Here is a 20198-nt window from a genome sequence, read left to right as displayed (position 1 = left end):
TTTACAATTCCACCAACAGTGCATGAGGGTTCCCTTTTCTCCACATCCTCGACAACGCTTGTTTGTTGATTTATTGATGATAGCCATTCTGACACAGGTGAAATGGTATTTCATTGTGGTTTTAGTTTACATTTCCCTGATGATTAGCCTCTTTTTTATACATCTGTTAGTCATCTGTACATTCTTTTTGGAGAAGTGTTTATTCAGATTCTCTGCCAATTTTTAAATTGTATTATTTGTTATTTTGGTTGAGTTATATAAGTTTCTTACACATTTTGGATATTATCCCCATATCAGAGGTGCCATTGGTGAATTCTTTTTCCATTCAGTAGTTTGTCCTTTTTGTATTGTCGATGGTTTCCTTTGCTGTGCAAAAACATTTTAGTTTGATTTAGTCCCATTTGTTAATTTTTTTTCTTTAGTTTTCCTTGCCTGAGCAGGTATATAGAAAAAAATATATTGCTAAAAGTGGTGTCACAAAGTTTACTGCCTGTGTTTTCTTCTAGGAGTTTTATGGTTTCAAGTCTTATATGTACTTAATCCATTTTCAGTTTATTCTTGTATATAGTGTAAGAAAATGGTCTGGTTTCAGTGTTTTGCATGTATCTGTTCAGTTTTCCCAACACCATATATTGAAGAGACTGTCTTTACCCCATTGTATATTCTTGCATTCTTTGTCATAGACTGATTGACCATAGAGGTATGGGCTTATTTCAGCCTTCTTTATTCTGTTCCACTGATCTATGTGTCTGTTTTTATGCCAGTATCCCATGCTATTTTGATTACTGTAGCCGTGTAATATAGTTTGATGTCAGGTAGCATGGTAAATCCAACTTTATTTTACTTTCTCGAAATTGCTTTGGTTATTTGAGATCGTTTGTGGTTTCAAATAAATTTTAGGATTATTCTATTTTTGTGAAAAATGCCATGGGGATTGCATTGAATTTGTAGATTGCTTAGGATAATATGGACATTTTAATGATAGTAAGTCTTCCTATCCATGAACATGGTATATTGTTTCATTTATTTATATCTTCAGTTTCTTCCTTCAGTGTTTTATAGTTTTCCACATACAGGTCTTTTACCTCCTTGGTTAAATTTATTCTTGAGTTATTTATTTATTTATTTATTATTTATTTTTGTCTGGCTAGGATTGTGGATTTGTCTACTTCTCATCGCAGTTCTATCAGTGCTTGTTTCATGAATTTTGAAGCTTGGCTATCATACAGAACCACTTAGAATTATGTCCTTTTGATGACTTTTTTATAATTAAGAAATGACACCCTTTATTTTTGGTAATATTTTTTGCTCTGAAATATACTTTACTTTATATTAATATAGCCATTTCAACTTAAAAACAAACAAACAATATCCCTGGCTGGGTGGCTCTGTTGGTTGGAGCATTGTTCTGTACACCAAAAGGTTGCGGGTTTGATTCTCAGTAAGGGCACATACCTAGGTTGTAGGTTCAATCCCTGGTTGAGATGTGTATGAGAGGCAACCAATCAATGTTTCTCACATCAATATTTTTTGCTCTTTCCCTTCCCCTCTCTCTAAAAATCAATTTAAAAAAAACAACCGTATTTTAACTGTAAAAAAAATGTACACTTTTTGAAAAAGCAGCATAATAGAGAGTATTTTGAAACAATCATTTGACCTAATGATAGATTATTTTAGGATTTAAGGGTCATTTCCCTTTGCTAACGGTGGATGGAATTGCCTTCACACCTTTGGAACCCATTTCCAACAACTAACCTGATTCTTCCCTCTACTTTTTTTTTTTAAGTTGATTTTAGAGAGAGGGAGGAAGAGAGACAGAGAGACACTGATTTGTTGTTTCACTTATTGATGCATTCATTGGTTGATTCTTGTATGTGCCCTGTCTGGGGATTGAACCCACAACCTTAGCATATCTGGATGACATTCTTAACCAACTGAGTGTACTGGCTAGGGCTTGAAACAATCATTTGGTTACACTTACTGAGGAAGGGGTATTCTAGTTTCTGTATTTACTGAAAGGTTAAAATATATAGACTGGTAAAAGGAATTTGCAACTCAGATTTTTCTCCCCCAAGAATAATTGCCTGAGGATGGCAATTGGTGGGGTGTCCTCCATGTCCCCACCTGTCACTGGTGAAAGTGGAGTTCTTGAGGTGCCGTGGGAACAGAAATTTCCTGAGGCCCCCACAGGAGGATGAGGTATCATGGAAAGCATTATTGATGATGTAAAATTAAAGTGTTTCCCTTCCAAGGTCCCATCTCCCTTCATTCCACCATGGAAAATGTCCCATTTTGTCTTTAGCAGAGAGCTAGGATTAAAGCCAGTGCCCAGAGTCTTTGCTCCATATCAAAGCACAATTCGGTACAGCATCTGGCTAGGTTAGATTGTATTCCCAGCTGCAGTCCACTGTGTGTGGGGTCCACATGGCTTCTAGGGCCACATAGTGAGCTAGTGTGGGTCATGGAACAAGTGAGTGCAAGGGCAAGGAAGCAAGAGAAACAAGAGAGAATTCTTTGGGGATTTTAACAAAGAGCTTGTCCAATGAATCCTTCAGGATTTTGGGTGCTTGCTGTTACCCCACCTCCTCTAGCCAGTTATCTTTTTCCCAGGTTAGACTGATAGGCAGGCACCTTCCCTACATTACCCCGACTTCACTGTGAATGCCCCTATCTTTCCCCTTCCCCCAGTGGTCTTCAGGAAATGGACCAGTGGTTCCACGGGGAGTGTAAAGTTGCAGCTTCCTGGTGAAGCTGCCTAGATCACCATGCTTATAATGTCTGGCCTTCCCTTTGCTTTCTTCCTATTATTAATATTAATAACTAGCTGATTACAGCGGTAACATCTTTATTACTTAAATTTGCTGTTTTTAGGAATTATGTGCCATTAGGATGTGAGGGTGAGAGGCATCCAGATATACATTAGGTTTAAACATTGATAAATCATTTAAAAATATTATTTATGTATTAGAAAATGTATTCAACATTTTTTCCTCAATAAAGTATCCAGAAAACTTGCTTAAATAGGGCATATAATTTTTAATGACTCAGGCCTTTTTATTCCTCAGAAATTAACTAAATAAGATAGGAGCTTGTAAATATTGAGTGTCTCATCATCACATCATCAGATTTGAAATCACCTGAGGATGTGTGAAAGGTAGTCATTTTAGCTTTCTGTTGATTAGTATTAGCGTAGTATTTTTTTCTTTTAGAATGTGTGTATCTTTACATTTACCTACGTGTATCTCTTGTAGGCGGCACATAGGTGGGTCTTTCTTTTATACATATGACAAACTCTGCCTTTTAAATCTGCCATCTTGCTATTTATTTTGTTTTTCCTATCCTTTTTTCCTTTTTCTTGTTTATTTTGTTACATATATTTAATATGTTCTTACTGATTTTAAAGAGAGAAGGGAAAGGGAGAGAGAGAAACAGTGATCAGCTGCCTCCCTCACGTACCGACAGGATTTGGAACCGGAAACTGGGGCATGTGCCCTGACTGGGAATCGAACCAGCAACCCTTCAGTGCATGGGATGACATTCAACCAACTGAGCCACACCAGCCAGGGCTGTATTAAGTATATTTTAATCATTCCATTTTATCTCCCAGCTGGCTTATTAGCTATAAGTCTGTCTTTTCTTTTTTTTTTCTAGGATATTTTTCTCTTTATTTCCAATTCTTACACTTTCTTACATCTATTCTGTTTTCTCTTGTTTACTTTTATTCAAGTAAGTCTGTGCCAAAGTTTAGAAATGGTGGCTTTAGTTTTAAAGTTTTGTTTACTTCCTTTGGCTGTAAATCTATCAGGAGGTTAAATCGAACTAAAATAATTTATTAAACATATAGAATAATCTCCCAACTTATTATACATCTATATTTTAGCAGAAATCTGTGTCCTAATATCATAGTCAGCTATTGAATTCAAGTGATAAAATTTAATATCTCAGTATGCCTATAAATCATTATATATATTTATAATCAGACTGGATAAATTTCTTAGTGCAGCTATAACATGTCCACAAATTTATTATTTGATACAACACAAACTTTCTTACAATTTTGGAGTTTGAAATTGTTCTTCTAGAGACTCTAAGAATCTGTTTTCATATCAATTTTAGTTCTAGGAGCCACCTGCATTTCTTTTTTTTTTTTTCCTAATTGATCCCCTCCACCCTGCATCCACCCCACCCCCAGGCCTTCCCCATACCAATGTCTGTGTCCATGGGTTATGCTTATAAACATATAAGTTCTTTGATTAATCTCTCCCTAGCCATTTCCCCATACCCACCTTCCCTCTGAGATCCCTCAGCCTGTTCCATGCTTCTATGTCTCTGGATCTATTTTGTTCATCAGTTTATTTTGTTTATTACATTCCACATATAAGTGAGATCATGTGGTACTTGTCTTTGTCTGACTGGCTTATTTCACTTAGCATAGTACTCTCCAGTTCCCTCCATGCTGTATTTTATTTTTTGATGCAATTGTAAATGGGATTGTTTTTTTGATTTTTCTTTCCAATAGCTTGTTATTGATGTTTAAAAATGCAAATTTCTAATATTAATATTAATTTTTGTATCCTGCTACTATACTGAATTCATTTTTTAACTCAAATAGTGTTTTGATGGAAAATTAGGGTTTGTTCTATATAGTATCATGTCATGTGCAAATAATGACACTTTTACCTCATTCTTTTCAATTTGGATGCCCTTTCTTTCTTTTTCTTCTCTGATTGCTGTGGTGAGGACTTCCAGTACTATGTTGAATAAAAGTGGTGAAAGTGGACATCATGTCTTGTTCCTGATGTTAAGGGAAACCCTTTTAGTTTTTCACCATTGAGTATGATGTTAGCTGTGGGTTTGTCATATATGACCTTTATTATATTGAAGTATATTCCCCTCTATTTCAACTTTGCTGAGAGTTTTTATCATAAATTGTTGTTGGACTTTGTCAAATAGTTTTCTTCATTTATTTATATGGTTGTATGAGTTTTATCCTTCATTTTGTTTATGTTGTGTATAACATTAATTGATTTGTGTATATTGAACCAGGAATAAATTCCACTTGATCATGGTGTATGATCTTTTTAATATATTGCTGAATTAAGTTTTCTAATAGATTTTTACATCTGTGTTCATCAGGAAGATTGTCCTATAATTTTTTTTAGATTTTCACGACAATTTTAAATCAAATTTACCAAATTAAAAAGAATTTAGCTCTGTGTTTATAGTTGTGTCCTTAATTCCATGCATTTTCTTTGGATTCACTTTTCCTTTTGTTGAAGTAGCTACAATAGCAATTTTTTCACTGCGGACCTATGCATGGTGAATTTTCTAAGTCAGAAAATGACATATTTTTGTCCTTACCCTTGAGTGAATATAGAAAGTCTTGTTGACAGCCACCTTCCCTGTAACACGGAATATATTATTTCAGTTTCTAGTGGCATCTTCCTGCCAATAAGAAATGTACTTAAAGGCCCAATAATTATACAAGACCAATTATTCTTTTATGTATTTTTATATTATATTTTTATTTTTTAAGTACAGTTGACAATGTTATATTAGTTTCAGGTGTACAGCATAGTGGTTAGACATCTATATAACTTTTGAAGTAAGTTTAGTATTTCCTTGACTCCATACATAGTTATTGCAGTATTATTGACTATATTTCCTATGTTGCACTTTACCTCCCCATGGCAGTTTTGTAACTGCCAATTTGTACTTCTTAATTCCTTCACCTTTTTCACCCAGCCCACATTCCCTTCCCACCTGGCAACCATCAGGTGGTTCTTTGTATATGAGTTTGTTTCTGTTTTGTTTGTTTGCTTTTTAGATTCCACATATAAGTGAAATATATGATATTTGTCTTTCTCTGTCTGACTTATTTCACTTACATAATGTTCTCTAGGTTTACTTATGTAAGATTTCATTTTTTTTAATGTCTAAGTAATATTCCATTGTATATGTATGCCACATCTTCTTTATTCAATTGTCTGTCAATGGACACTTAGATTGCTTCCATATCTTGATTATTGTAAATAATACTGCAGTGAACATAGTGATGCATGTGTGTTTTCAAATTAGTGTTTTGGATTTCTTCAGATAAATACCAAAAGGTGGGAATGGTGGGTCATATGGTTGTTCTATTTTTAATTTTTTGAGGAATATCCATACTGTTTTCCATGTTATTTTCTTTTTTTGTAGTGTCTTTTCTGATTTTGGTATCAGGGAAATACTGATCTTGTAAAATGAGTTTAGGAGTTTTTTTCCTTTAATTTTTTGGAATAATTTGAGAATGATGTCTTTTTTTGAAATATTTGGTAAAACTCACCTGTGATGAAGTCATATGCTCCAGGGATTTTGTTTGTTGGAAGTTTTTTTTTATTACTTATTTGATTTCTTTTAGTTTTTGGTTTCTCAGGTTTTCTTTTTCTTCCTGATTCAGTCATGGGAGATTGCATTTTTTTTTTAGGAATTTATCCATTTTTTTCCAGGTGGTTCAATTTGTTGGCATATATTTGTAGTATTTTCTTATAATTCTTTTTATTTCTGTGGTGTTGGTTATGACTTCTCTTTGTTTTGTGATTTTATTTGGGCCCTCTTTTTTTCTTGATGAGTCTGGCTAAAGCTACATATGTTTTGTTTATATTTTCAAAGAACCAGCTCTTGGTTTCACTTATCTTTTTGTGTTCTTTTGTTTGTTTGTTTGTTTGTTTTTACTCTACATTGTTTATTTCTGCCCTGATCTTTATTATTTTTTTTCCTTTTACTCACCTTGGGCTTATTTTTTTCTTCTTTTTCTAGTTTCTTTAGCTGTAAGGTTTGGTTGCTTATTTGAGATTTTTCTTGTTTCTTGAGGAATGCCAGGATCAGACAAATCTTGATTGGAGTCATAGGTCCTCCCCATAAGTGACTTCGGGTACATTGGTTCCATATATGAGAAATGGGAGTAATAACTTTACCTAATTTACCTCAGTGGAGAGAGTAACCATCCCTCATACTTATTAAAAGGATTTATTGTAAGGTGCTTAAAATAATAGCTGGCCCACAGTAACAAATTTTAAATTTTGATCAGCATACTCTAGTTTAAAAAGCTTTTCATTAACATTTTAAAAAGATAAACTTTAGTTATTTGGAATAAATTTATTTTTGTATAACACCTTATCTTTTGATTCATGTATTTATTGGAGTTACTCATTGAGTACCTACTATATGTAATAAATTATTTAGGTGCTGACAACACAGTAGTGAAAAAATAAACTGTTTCTGTCTTTATTCATGAGGTTTCTATTCTGATTGGGTGGGAAAATTAACAAATAGATGAGTAAGTTATTAGAAAGGAAGGGAGGATAGGTGTTGGGTTGGAATAGTTGCAGTTTTACATAAGGTGGTCAGGGTGGGCATTACTGGAAAGGTGACATAAGCAGAGATAAGAAAATTGTGAAGGAGCAAGCAATACAGAAAACTGAAGAGCTTTCCAAGCTTGTGCACAGGTCCTGTGGGGGAAGTGTGCCGTGTGTGCTCCAGAACAGCAGGGGCCAGCTCTGCTAAAGCTGAGTGAGCAGGTGTTCAGGGTGTGGCCAGAAAGGCGTCAAGCGGCCTGCTTTGTGTAGGGCCTTCACAGCCACTGTCAGGACTTGGGCTTTGACTCCAAGTGATAATAGAGGGCATTTGAGGGCTCTGAGCTGAGAAGTGACAAGTTTTGAAAGTCCTGCTCTGGCTACCAGACTGATAAGAGATTGTATAATGGCAAGGGGAAGAAGGTGGAAATAATCCAGGCAGTAATCCAGGCAGAGATCATGAGATTGACCAGAGTGGTAGCAATGGAGGTGGTGAGAAGTAGCCAAATTCTGGAATATTTTGAAGGTAGAGACAGTAGGATTTGCTGATATATGGGGAATGTGATAAAGGATAATGTAAGATTTGGGGCCTGAACATCTGGAATGATGGAAATACTTCAGTAGGTTTCAGAGGGAAGATAGGGGTTTACTTTGGGACATGTTGAATTCCATCATAGAGATATTGAGAAGGCAATTGAATATATGAGTGTGGAATTTAGAAAGAAAACTAGCCTAAAAATGTAAATTTGGTATCTGAAGTCATGAAACCAAATGATCCTATTTGGGAAAGTCTTGGTCCAAATGGACTATAACAGCTCCAATAATGAAATGTATCTAGTCTGGAACTTCTAATTAGGAAAGAATCCTGGTCATACAGAACATTTTATTTATCCCAAATATTTGAAAAGTATCATACAGATATAAATTTCCTTAAAATGTTTCTTTAGCCCGGTGGTACACATCGTTTGATCACAGTTCTCTTTAGGCAGTGAAGCTGCTGAAGCCAGGGGGAGTGCTTGTTTACAGCACGTGCACCATCACACTGGCGGAAAATGAAGAACAAGTGGCCTGGGCCCTCACAGCATTTCCTTGCCTTCAGCTTCAGCCCCAGGTAAGAAGAATTTCCGTCACAGAAACTTAAGTGCTGGATAAACACAGGCTCTTTTATGAAGAAATATGTTAGGTAAAACTTCTGAGACAAATACTGTCATAAACAAAAATGTTTCTCTCATTAACTCCATTTAGACTGCCCATAGAAAATTCCATATCCTGACAGTTTTTCCTATGTTCATTCCTTGTCATTGTGTTCAAGTGCCACAGAGCTCAGGTATATTTTTAAAATTAAAAAAAAAAATTATTGTTGAAATAAATTTATCTTTATTGTTGAAAGTATTACAGATGTTTTCTTCCCCGCCAACCCCATTGACTTCCTCCTGTCCTCTCCCTAGGCCTTCTCTGAACTGTCCATGGGCTATGCATATATGCCTATAAATTCATTGTTAATCTCTTCCTCCCCCTCTCCCCCCCCGAAACACGTCAGTCTGTTGCATGATTCAATGTCTCTGGCTCTTTTGTCATTAGATTCATTGTCTTATTTTGTTGATTAGATTCCACATATAAGTGAGATCATGTGATACTTGTCTTTCTCTGACTGGCTTATTTCACTTAGCATAATACTCTCTAGGTCCCTCTATGCTGTCTCAAAGTGGAAGAGATCCTTTTTTATAGCTGCATAGTATTCCATTGTATAAATGTACCACAGCTTTTGAATCCTTTCATCTACTGATGGGCACTTGGACCGTTTCCAGATCTTAGCTACTGTAAACAGTGCTGCTATGAACATAGGGGTGCATACATTCTTTCTGATTGGTGTTTCTGGCTTCTTAGGATATATTCCTAGAGGTGGGATCACTGGGTCAAATGGCAGTTCCATTTTTAATTTTTTGAGGAAGCTCCATACTGTTTTCCATAGTGGCTGCACCAATCTGCATTCCCACCAGCAGTGTACTAGGGTTCCCCTTTCTCCACACCCTCACCAGCACTTGTTTGTTGATTTGTTGATGGCAGACATTCTGGCAGGTGTAAGGTGGTACCTCACTGTTCTTTTAATTTTTATCTCTGATAATTAGTGAAGTTGAGCATTTTTTCATATGTCTCTTGGTCATTTGTGTGTCCTCTTTGGAGAAGTGTCTATTCAGGTCCTCTGCCCGTTTTTAAATTGAGAAACATTCACCTGGAATTAATTACCAACGGAGGTCCAGCTGAGGAGCAGACTTATATCAGGTTATTTTTGTTAGGTCTTTCTTTCACTTGTGATTGTTTTTCAAGTTGCTCAGAATTTTTTTCCAAGTCCCCCCCTTCCCATTCTATATTTTTCAAATAAGGAAAATTTTGAGTATTTTCTCTGTTACATCAAAGCCCAAATAGGCTTTAAAAAAACTGGGTATCAAAAGACTAATCTAGTCAAGGTGGGGAAATAGTTCAGGATTATTGCTTCTTTACAGTTTCTTATGTAAATTAGGTAGCATTTAAAAAGCTATTTTGTACTTTATTTTTCCTAGCATTATGTTTGTTATGATTTTTATTGAAAACATATTTTTCAGTATTTATGTTCATTAGATTCCACATATGAGTGAGGTCATGTGGTACTTGTCTTTCTCTGACTGGCTTATTTTGCTTAGCATAATACTCTCCAGGTCCCTCCATGCTGTCTCAAAGGTAGATTTTTAGCCCATGATGTTTGAGATTAAGCCTAAATCTGTAATAATGCTTACATGCATTCATATACATTCAACATGTCACTTTAATACCTTTCTGTATAGAATTCTGACAGATAATTGGAATACCTAAATAAAAAGCAATCTGGAGATGGTTTCTAGATGCAGAAGTTAAGATAATTACATTTAAGATGAAAGGAAGACTTCAGCAGAATTCACTTGAAATTTTGTGTGTGTCTAAATAAATATATATTCTCTCTCTATATATACACTCAATATATACCTAATAGAGAGATTTTTTCCCCTCTGTAGGTTAATCAATGATAGGTTTTCAGACATACACCTAAGAAAATATATCTTCAGTAACACATAAACACTTGTCTGTGAAATGGGGACTTAAATTAGGATTATGGATCTTTTGCAGTCACCCAATTCCTTATTAGTATTTGTTCCGCTAAACTGATTGGTGCTGCCTTAATTGATTTCTTTTTTATATTCTAATGCATTTAATAACAATAAAAACTTTTATCATCCAATTGGTATGAGTCAGAGAGAGGCATCTTTAGAGGCCTAAGGGGCTCCTGTTAGTTTGTGGGAGTATCATAAACGAAACTGAACTTTTTTTTACCTGTAGCTGTTACTAATAATAATGTTTAATCTATGTGCCAGCCACTATATGCCACTAAATTCCAGGCATGGTAACACCTTCTTTATTTAAGTCTCAGATCTGAGTATTTTATAAGATGAAGTAAAGTTACTTGCTTAAGGTCACATAGCTAAAATGTGGCAGGGCTGCGATTTGAAACCATGTATTTTTAACTATGAATCTCGGATCCTTTGTAATGTTCTGGTCTTTGATAAGCTTATGAGCTTTAATAGGTTCTCATTCTTCATGTGACCATATATTACTGCTTTCTCAGTTCACTACGTGGAAAAACAGTACATACAAAAATAAAAAGTATTTACTCATTTTTCTATTTTTGAACTTTAATTACAACTGAATTTGTCTTTTACATTTTGCACAGGCGCACACACTTACTAATTGTAGGATGTTCATGTATATTTTTATTTCCTCCAAACAGGAACCACAGATTGGAGGAGAAGGAATGATGGGAGCTGGCCTGTCATCTGAACAATTGAAACAGCTGCAGCGATTTGATCCATCTGTTGTGCCATTACAGGACATGGACATTGATTCTCTCAGAGAGGCCAGAGTAGAAGACATGATTTGGCTGGCAAATAAAGATTGTATAGGTTTCTTTATTGCAAAATTTGTAAAATGCAAAAGTATACAGAAGGATCCTTAGCAATGGAAATTCCAAACATGTACTCTGTGTGTGTTTTAATTTAAAAACCATCTGTTGTCCAGCCAAATGACTGATGGTGTAATTGCTAAGGAAACAGAAAAGGCTGCCAGCTGTTTCACCAGGGATTAGAAGACACAGGAAGTAGTTGTGGGTCATGGGGAGGTGGTTTGAGATTAAATTTTGTAATTTTAAAATAATTTTTCCTTTTGGATTTATCAGAGTTCAAAGAAAAGCAGATGCCTGTAGATGTCTGAAACATTTTTATTTGGGGTCATATGTCTTAATTGGTAAAGAATGCAAGTAATTTTTAATGGCAATCAATGAATCTAACAAGGAAAAAAATTAGCGATATTTAATTTGGTTGTAAAAAATATTTTTTATTCCTGAGTTCCTAAGTATGTAGTTCCTTAAGAATTCGGGGCATGAGAAGTATGACATTTGCCATGTGCCATTTACTGAACCAGGTATTTTACTTCTTTTTCTGCTTACTATTTGATAAATAAACCTTTCAAATGAAGTCTGGACCTCTTCTAAATGAGAGTCTGTCTTTACTATTTACTCCCCTCCCCCCCATGATTTTAAACTAAAAAGTGAAATGAATCTTTTCTTCACTTTGTAGATTAAAAAAACGAGAATATTCTGCAATATCAGTACCTTTTATCATCTGTTGGAACACATGCTGTGACAGGTAATGAAGATGTGATTGGTGAGAAAGAGGAAGCCAGCTTCTGAGAACTGGGACCTGGCCCAGCACTTACAGGAAGGCCTGGTGGTCTCCTGTGAACATAATTCCACAGAACACCAACATCAGACAAGGCTGTTATGACTATGACACATCAAGACACAAAAAGACCACTCCAAAATCAAATCTGAATTTAGATAAAAGCAAGAACATATCCAAGCCACAAAAGTGACCAAACATCCCCCTATAGTGGCCAATGTGACTACTTTAAAAAAAATCAATTATAAACTTACTCCTGCTTCATCCTACCTGCCTTTTAGATAACATATATAAACACCCAGCCCTAGTTTAAAGGCTCTCATATGTAGAGTTATATACATCAATTTTTGTTAACTCTTATCAAATCATCCCTAAATTCCTGAGCCTTGGGCATATAAGTGGACAATTGGAAACAAATGCCTAATAGTTTCTTTTCCCCCACATAGGTTTCTGTAAGGAATGTCTCATAATTATTCATCGAGACTGCAAGGCCTCCTGGATAAGGTAAGACCTTTTGTTGGCCTCATCTTTGATGAAGCCTTTCTTGAACACCCTTCCCTGAGTTTGGGGTAGGCATTTGTCTTTCTGTACCCCTAGGGGCCCATATCTACTGCTGTTGTGGCCCTTTGAAAGTACTCTGGTTTTCTGGGCATGTTCCTAACTACTACCCTCAGACTTGGGAAGATCCTGGAGGCAGGGACCCTGTGTTTTCTGTCACTGCTTCAGAGCAGATTGCCAATAGATGCTTATTGAATGCGGGGAAAAATATTTCAAGCTCCATAAGATTCAGATATGTGACTGACTTCTTTACATTCCTCATTCTGCCTTGTATCCAGTAGATGTCATTTGACTAAAGAGAAATAGTGTTTACCTGTGGCATTTCTGTTTCTAGAGCTTAGCATATAACTCTCCAAATTTTAAATATATTTTTAAGAAATACACAAAATCCATTCTCTCTCATGCTCTCTGTAAAGACTTATGTGCTAAGCCTGGGATGAAAATGGTAGCAGCAAATGTGTAAATTTTGATTAATACTAATAGCAAAATATAAGCACTGAAGGCAAAATAGAAGAAAAATATTTGCATATCGAAAACAGTAAGGACAAATAAATAATATTGTTAAAAAATTTTCCTTTAACATATACATTTTCAGTGGTTTCTTTCCTTTAAAAATTAAAGCAAATTGGAAAATAAAACAGTCAATCTTAAAGGACAAAGAAACTCAAGAAAAAATACAATAAAAAGGAAAAAGATCAGGAAAATGTGGAAGAAAATTAATATATTATCTTTTAACATATTTAGTGTTGACATAGATATTTCTGTGAAACAGATAAAGCATTTTAATTCAACAGTGAGTACATTTACTTCAAAACCCTGTATCACATTTTAGTTTAAATAGCAAAGAGAAGTACAAATAGTTAAAAATATAATTTAGCCAAAATTAAACAACTGACCCAAAACCATCTAGTTACCTTTTTTCTCTAACAGTGTAACTCTTAAAGTTTCAATAAGATCAGAGTATCCAAGACTAGCAGCATTACATGACTGAGCACACGGACAAGGGTGAGGAATTAAATTTGTCATCAAAATGGATCTTCATTTAAAAATGAATAAAATTCAAAATCCGAATCAAGATTTGCTGCACATGTAGAATTAAGGTGGAGGAGAATTATTTGCTGTGCTCATATCTTAAAAAACCCTTTACCTACCTTAAGCTATGGTTTTATCAGACATAATAGGCAGGTCACTAAAGTAACATCAGTGATTGGCATTGCCCCAAGGAAAAGGCTCCACAAGTGGGAAGTGTTGAATTTTAGCATATTCTCAACTAGAGGAATCATTCCTGAAACCACAATTGATGCTACTAATTATAAACAGTGCAGAAGCCAGCTCTTTATTTGTTTTATGTGAATGATTTTAAACCAGGTTTGTTGAACAATTCAGTGTAGCTGACAGCAAATGTTTAACAGGAATGCAGAGCAGACCATGTTAAAAATGTGGCATTGTCCCAAAGTACAGTATGACTAAGACACCCTACATTTAGCAGCACCTTTTTGTAACAGTATAACTTAGATGAGCAGTAGAGAAAGAGCATAGGAAAATGAAATGGTTTGACAAAAAAAGGAGAACTGTTCAGAACATTTCCAGCATTTTCTAGGTAGACTACAGAAGTCATGATTCTACAACTAAGATTAAGCTTTTGCTGTGTGAAAAGACTATAATTTTACATTCCACAAGTCAGTAAATGTCCCATTGTCTCTGGGATTATTTCTGCATTTACAAATTAGTACATACTGTTTACAGTTATGCTCACTATACAGTTTTCATGTATAGATGCTCTTATGTCAAATCCTGCAGTATAGTTTTGTGAGGAATACTCTGATTTGGACTAACATATTTCACAATGAAGTTAAAAACTAAGAATCCAGGGATAGAATTTTAAAAATGGAATCCATTACCACAACTTTTTGAAAGCAGCAGGTTAGATACATACCAGTTACACTTCAAGAATTTCAATATGCTAAAGTCATTATTGGGGTGAAATTACGTGTAGCAAAGGATTGAGGCTGGTGATCAGCAGCATCTTACCTTGATGAGAAGTTTATCAACTATTTTATAAAAGTAACCTTAATTGGAATATGGTTTCCCAATGATGTGACTACTTTGCATCAATTTATATATTATATAGACTAGTTTTTGTATTCAATAAATAAATTCAACAGTACAGAGCTAATTAACAAGTACATTGATTCTGAGGGAAATGTTTCATATTAGCTGATAAAACAATATATATGTAACTTATTTTTAAAACTAAGTTTTCTTTGGGGTAGGGGAAGTAAGGAGTTACATGTGAAACAGTTTTATAAAGGTCAAAAAATATTTGGCAAGAACCTAGAAGAATAAAAGAAGCAAAACAAAAAATAGATTATTTAACAAAATAATAATTCTATAATACACAAATCTGAAGTCAGGCAATTATAGAGAGGCATTCTCCAGGGACAGATTTCAAGTGGTATGTACTTGTACACCGAATGCTGTCTTACTGGTCTAGTCACAGCTGGACAAAAATGTACTTAGGAGACATGCAGGTTTTAGCCTTAGCATGACAACCACATTGTGAGCTGCTCACGGTGGCATCTTTGAGCATGGAGATAGTATCTTCTGGCTTCCCGTTCATAGATGTTTGACGTAGGAAAATGCTCTTACCATTTTGTTCACTTTAAGTCACCCCATTTGCCCTGATTACTTCTGAAGAGCAGAAACTTTGGTTATAAGAAGCACTTCTAGGTTTTGACAGACAGTGAAACTCTTTGAGTTTGTGGTAGGGATGGAATGATAGGTAAACTGGGAGATAACAGAGCAATAAGCAGGGTTAGAAAAGGAAGTGGGAGAAGTTAGAAAAATTTATTTTCCCACGAAATAATTCTACAAGCTGTGTAAACGTTTCTTACTATAACAAATACTCGAACACACAAAGATTGTACATTTCCAGTGAAACACTCACAGTTAAAAGTTGCCTGTATTTTTTGCTCTCTAGGAGCAAAGACAAGGAGCCAACAGAACGCTTTCCCAGTCACCTTTGGCAGCACGCTCCCTGACTGCTCAATGGATCATTAAAGCTACATGCAGCACAATTCAGTTCAAAGCCAGGTGGGTAGGATTCTAAATACCAGTCACTAGTTTCTTTGTTAGTCTTCAGCATTCAGAGTCATCTCTACTGACCACTCACGCACACACTTACACACAGACGCACACACCCGTGCATACAGAGTTCCGGCTTGTAGACTCCAGTGCAGTGACATGAGACACTAGCTACTAAGAATGTGTGTCACAATCAGTGTGAGCTGCATGGATTAGAACAACCTTTGGAGTTTGGTTATATTTACCATAATTTATGGTCAAAATTATAAATTTACAAGGATGGTAAAACATTCAGAAATTAAACCTTTTCAAGTCAAGCAATCACACATATTTACAGTATGTACAGACTTTCTACTAGAATGGGGATAGGTGCCTAGATGACGTTATTACAAATTTCCTGAATGTGGGCATTTCTAGTCCCTGTAATTCATAAAGCAAATCTGCTGACTTGGCATTAAGACTCTAAAATAGTGTGATCAAACTGATATATATATATTATATATATAATTATCATAAGAAGGTGTTTGCAGAAATAACATTTACAAACTGTCTATACAGTACACAGTACTAGTACATAGAAAATAGATTCTAACTTTATGATCCCCTTTGTATAAGGCAAGACTGAATCTGTCCCCAAATTTAGTCAGCCAGAGGTACAAGCAAGAAACAGTGGTCCATGGATGAATGACTATGCAAATCAGGTGCCTACATATTAAAAATCTGGAGAATCAAGAAATTCCACTTTTTATCTGGGCTGATTCTGGCTTGCTGGATATGTCAACTACAGTTTTGAAAAGGTCAGCTACATTTCTTAAAATACTAATGCCACCTGAATGGCAACAGAATTTGTTCAAGTGGCAGCTACCCCAAACAGTTTTTGAAAAGTCCAGTACACAACCAGAGGACTGCAGCCATACCAGGCAAATTTATATAGCACTTACAAAAGGAAAAAATGTATATTAATACTCTGTCATGCTATTGCTATTTAAGCAACAGCAATACAAAATATACAAGACAGATCACATATGATTGCAATGTCAACCCCAAAGATTTAGATTGAGGGTGCTGTTATACAAGACTTAAAAAAATCCCAAAACACAGAAGGGCCAAAGTTATTGGCGGATGTAAACATCCCTGTTCCACTCCCCAGCCTCATTCCTTTTTTTGGATATTCCTTCTCCATCCTTGTCACAGTAGCGATCCTTGGATTTATGACGGCTTCGTTGTTTGTTGGATTCATTGTGGTCCTGCTCTCGATCCAGGTCCCTGGAACGGTGCCGAGACTCCCTGTGTCTGTGCTCACTGCTCCCGTGGGGCTCCTCCCTGTGGTTGTGGTCACGGTATGGGGCATAGTGGTCCACATGTTCGTGGGTGTAATCTTCCTTTGGCTCCACGTAGGCAGAGTCTCGACTCTCTTGGGTTTCTGAGTCAAATGTCTCTTGCCTGGAGAGGCCTCGATTTGTACCACTGCGATGGTTGTGGTGCTGGGCTGAGGAGGAAACCCGGTGCTGGGATTTCTTGACTGGTTCCAGGCAGGGTTCTTCTTCAGCTTGGGACGCCGAACGGGCAAGAGCAGAGCGATCAGTCCTCTGATCACCTTGAGAACCCTGATGTCGAAGGGGGAAAACACAGGCATCACCCAAGGTCAGAGTGTAAGGAACTAATGCATCACAAAGCAAGTCTATTTGAGTGTAGTTCCTTTTAAGTATCTAAAATGCCGAGATGAAACTTCACCTAGCCACATTACTTCTTTTGATGATGTCTAGTGGCATTTATAAGGTTTGGACTATGTTATATTGGGACTTTTTAAATTTGTAAGTGCCTAGAACAGTACACAGAGTAACCTTTTTATTTGAATGATTAAATGAAGGAGGAGGGGGGGCATTCTTTTATATGTTTTTTTGTGGTTTAAATACAGATACAGGTCCTTGAGATTTTTCTACACATGGGTGTATACTCAACTACCTGTATTTGAATACATGTGGGAAGATTAAAAAGCCTTAGGATGTTGGCTTTGGCTTAAGGGAAGGATTAAGGAGAAAAAATATGAATATGAAATGCTTAAATGACACACGATGAGACAAGCACTGTTCTAGCAGTCACATTAATAAAGCAGCCCAGAGATAGGTTGCCAGTATTACTCCTGAGGCATCTAAGGGAAAGAGCAGATGGGTACATACTGAAGGTTATACGTTTGGGAAGAGGTAGAGCCCGGCTTTGCAACCAGGCAGTCTGATTCTACTGTCTGTGCTGCCGTGTGTAGAAAGTTCTATCCCTGTCTTAACATGTAGAGAGTTCTAAAGTCTGTATATATTCACAGTATGTTGTGTTTACACTGCTTTTCTTAGATACACCACTCACGCTGAAGATGTTTAAATGACTCAATGTCTCAGCTTAGATAGAGCCACTCTCCTGGCACAAGCACTGCGCTGGATGTCTGGGCTATCCCAGCGATGTGACCTTAGGCAGCCTAGCTTCTCAGTGAAGACGGTAAAGAACTCCTCTTACCTGTGAATTAGAGGCTGGAGTGGGGCTAACAGGCAGCGCTGAAGTGGCTAAAGTACGGCTAAGGAGAGGGTTGGGGAGAGTGCTGCTGGGGGGATGGGTGGCCTTCCAGTAGGCCTCCAGATAGTCAGCAAGGTGCTCACAAGCATCCTCGAGCTGGTTCTCATCCAAGATCACATCAAACAACTCCTGCAGAGGCAAACATTTCAGACAGCATGCTTATAGCAGCTTAGTACCGACTTGAGTTTCACACAGAAGGGAGGCAGGAAGGGGCTCATAAGCTGCACCACTTTGAATTGGCTAGGGCTTATAGGTTCCTTTTTTTCCATCCCGCTAACTGTCCTATTTAGTCAGATTATGTCAGTTTTTAGAACAGTGGATGCTTAACCAACAGCAGTGACCAGGAAGTGAACAGGTGTAATAGTAGTTGTTAAAGGGCATGATACAAGAGTTGTCTGTCAATAGTGAAAACAGGAATTGATACTATGGTAGAAAGAGATCTAAAGAGAAAAAAATACAATCTGAATAGTACAGGAAGAAGGCTGCTTTGACACAGACTGAAAAGCTTAATCCTGGAAATTCAGGAGGTAAGATTAGGACATGAAATTTGGCAGAAGAAACTAAAACCACTGATGGTTTGACATGGTCCAAACTTCAAAAAGTGATTATCGTAAATGTTAACATACTCCAAGCTATCAAAATAGGTAGTCCTAATATCTGGAGCTTCTGAAATACTTGCACTTAAAAAAACAACCACCTAGAAGCAAGCCATCAGTAGTCCCAAGGCATGGTATGTAAAGCATGAATTAGAAGTAGGACCGTACTCAGACGTCAGAATCTCTGTGACTGATTGTTTAGACATTTGTTTTTCCACTGTCGAAAGTCAATTTCTCAGAGAGCTATTAAGAGGCAGCAAGTTGACCCCTATAATTAATAGGATTAACCCCAAATAGATCTAATAAACCAAGGTTTTGAAACCACAGTCTTGTTCATCTGAGATATGAATGAGGTGTTAGATACAAAGCAAGGTGGCCACGGAACTTGACAAAGCTTTTTGTAAGCCATGACTGGGACAAGTGCTCATGGCAGGAAGCAGAACCATTCATTTCTTTGGAATGAAGCTCACTGCTAAGTGGGCAAGGATTCTTCCCCCCAATAGGCATGTTGTCATCTACTTTCTGTGTGCTTGTTTTTAAATGTGATGCCAGGTCTGATCTCTTCATGTGGATTATACTGTATACAGAGAGAACTTACTGGAGGACACTGGGACAGTTTATCTGCTGCTACCATCTGGACATTGAGGTGTTTAGCTTGAGATTTCCCTCGAGATTTTATTAACCTTTGTAAAACCTGTAAAATAAAAGATTTTTTAAACAGAGGGATAGCTGCACTTAGGTAAATGACAAGATTCACTATTCCTTTCTCTGGGGACTTTCTATATATATCACAAATGGCTAATAGATTGAGCTATAAAGTATAATGTATAAGATTACCTGCAAAATTGATATGTTAACATAAGTCTCAAGATAACTATCCATGGAGTTTTTTCTGAGTCCGTTTTCATGGCTAGCAGTTGTCAAACTTTTTGTCTCACGATCCCTTTGTTTTAAACAGCTCTTGAGAAATCCAAAAAGTATTTCTTTGTGTGAACTATATCTAATATTTACCGTATTAAAAATTAAAATATTCATTTAAAAATTAATTTATTATGTTAACGTAAATTACTTATTATTTCTAAAAATAGCTACACTTTTTGCAAATCTCTCCAGAGCCTGGCTTCTTAGAAGACAGTTGAAGCCTCCTGTCTGTTTCTACGTATAATCTGCTATAATGTATGGCTTGGGTTGAAATATGTGAAGAAAATCCAGCCTCCTAAAAATACGTAGTTGAGAAAAGGAATATTTTAGTAGCCTTTTCAGATAATTGTGGATATTCTTTGTAGTGTAGAAATAACACTAGTTTCTTAAAGACC

General features: G+C 36.3%; 2 protein-coding genes across 7 annotated transcripts in view; one reads left to right on the top strand and one right to left on the bottom strand.

The window, feature by feature from the left end:
• The window catches only part of NSUN6 (NOP2/Sun RNA methyltransferase 6), a 67519-nt gene extending 55626 nt beyond the window's left edge, over positions 1-11893 (top strand). For 2 of the 3 annotated variants that reach the window (XM_016213274.2, XM_016213275.2), the window contains exons 10-11: positions 8320-8445; positions 11134-11893. In XM_016213274.2, coding sequence (XP_016068760.2) covers positions 8320-8445; positions 11134-11358 — 351 coding nt within the window. In that variant the 3' untranslated portion in view covers positions 11359-11893. Of the gene's footprint in view, positions 1-8309; positions 8446-11133 lie in introns of all 3 variants that reach the window. The other variant, XR_001603223.2, reaches the window with a different exon arrangement.
• A 3572-nt stretch (positions 11894-15465) lies between these two features.
• Positions 15466-20198, bottom strand: part of CACNB2 (calcium voltage-gated channel auxiliary subunit beta 2) — a 318482-nt gene continuing 313749 nt past the window's right edge. For all 4 annotated transcript variants that reach the window (XM_016213276.2, XM_016213278.2, XM_016213277.2 and 1 more), the window contains exons 12-14: positions 19481-19576; positions 18230-18415; positions 15466-17328 (exon numbers count right to left, since the gene is read on the bottom strand). In XM_016213276.2, coding sequence (XP_016068762.2) covers positions 16834-17328; positions 18230-18415; positions 19481-19576 — 777 coding nt within the window. In that variant the 3' untranslated portion in view covers positions 15466-16833. The remainder of the gene's footprint in view (positions 17329-18229; positions 18416-19480; positions 19577-20198) is intronic.

The sequence above is a fragment of the Miniopterus natalensis genome, chromosome 1, assembly GCF_054644295.1.
Source record: "Miniopterus natalensis isolate mMinNat1 chromosome 1, mMinNat1.hap1, whole genome shotgun sequence".
Lineage (NCBI taxonomy): Eukaryota > Metazoa > Chordata > Mammalia > Chiroptera > Miniopteridae > Miniopterus > Miniopterus natalensis.
The sequence above is the reverse complement of the archived record's forward strand: the minus strand, read 5'-3'. Positions and strand labels throughout refer to the sequence as shown.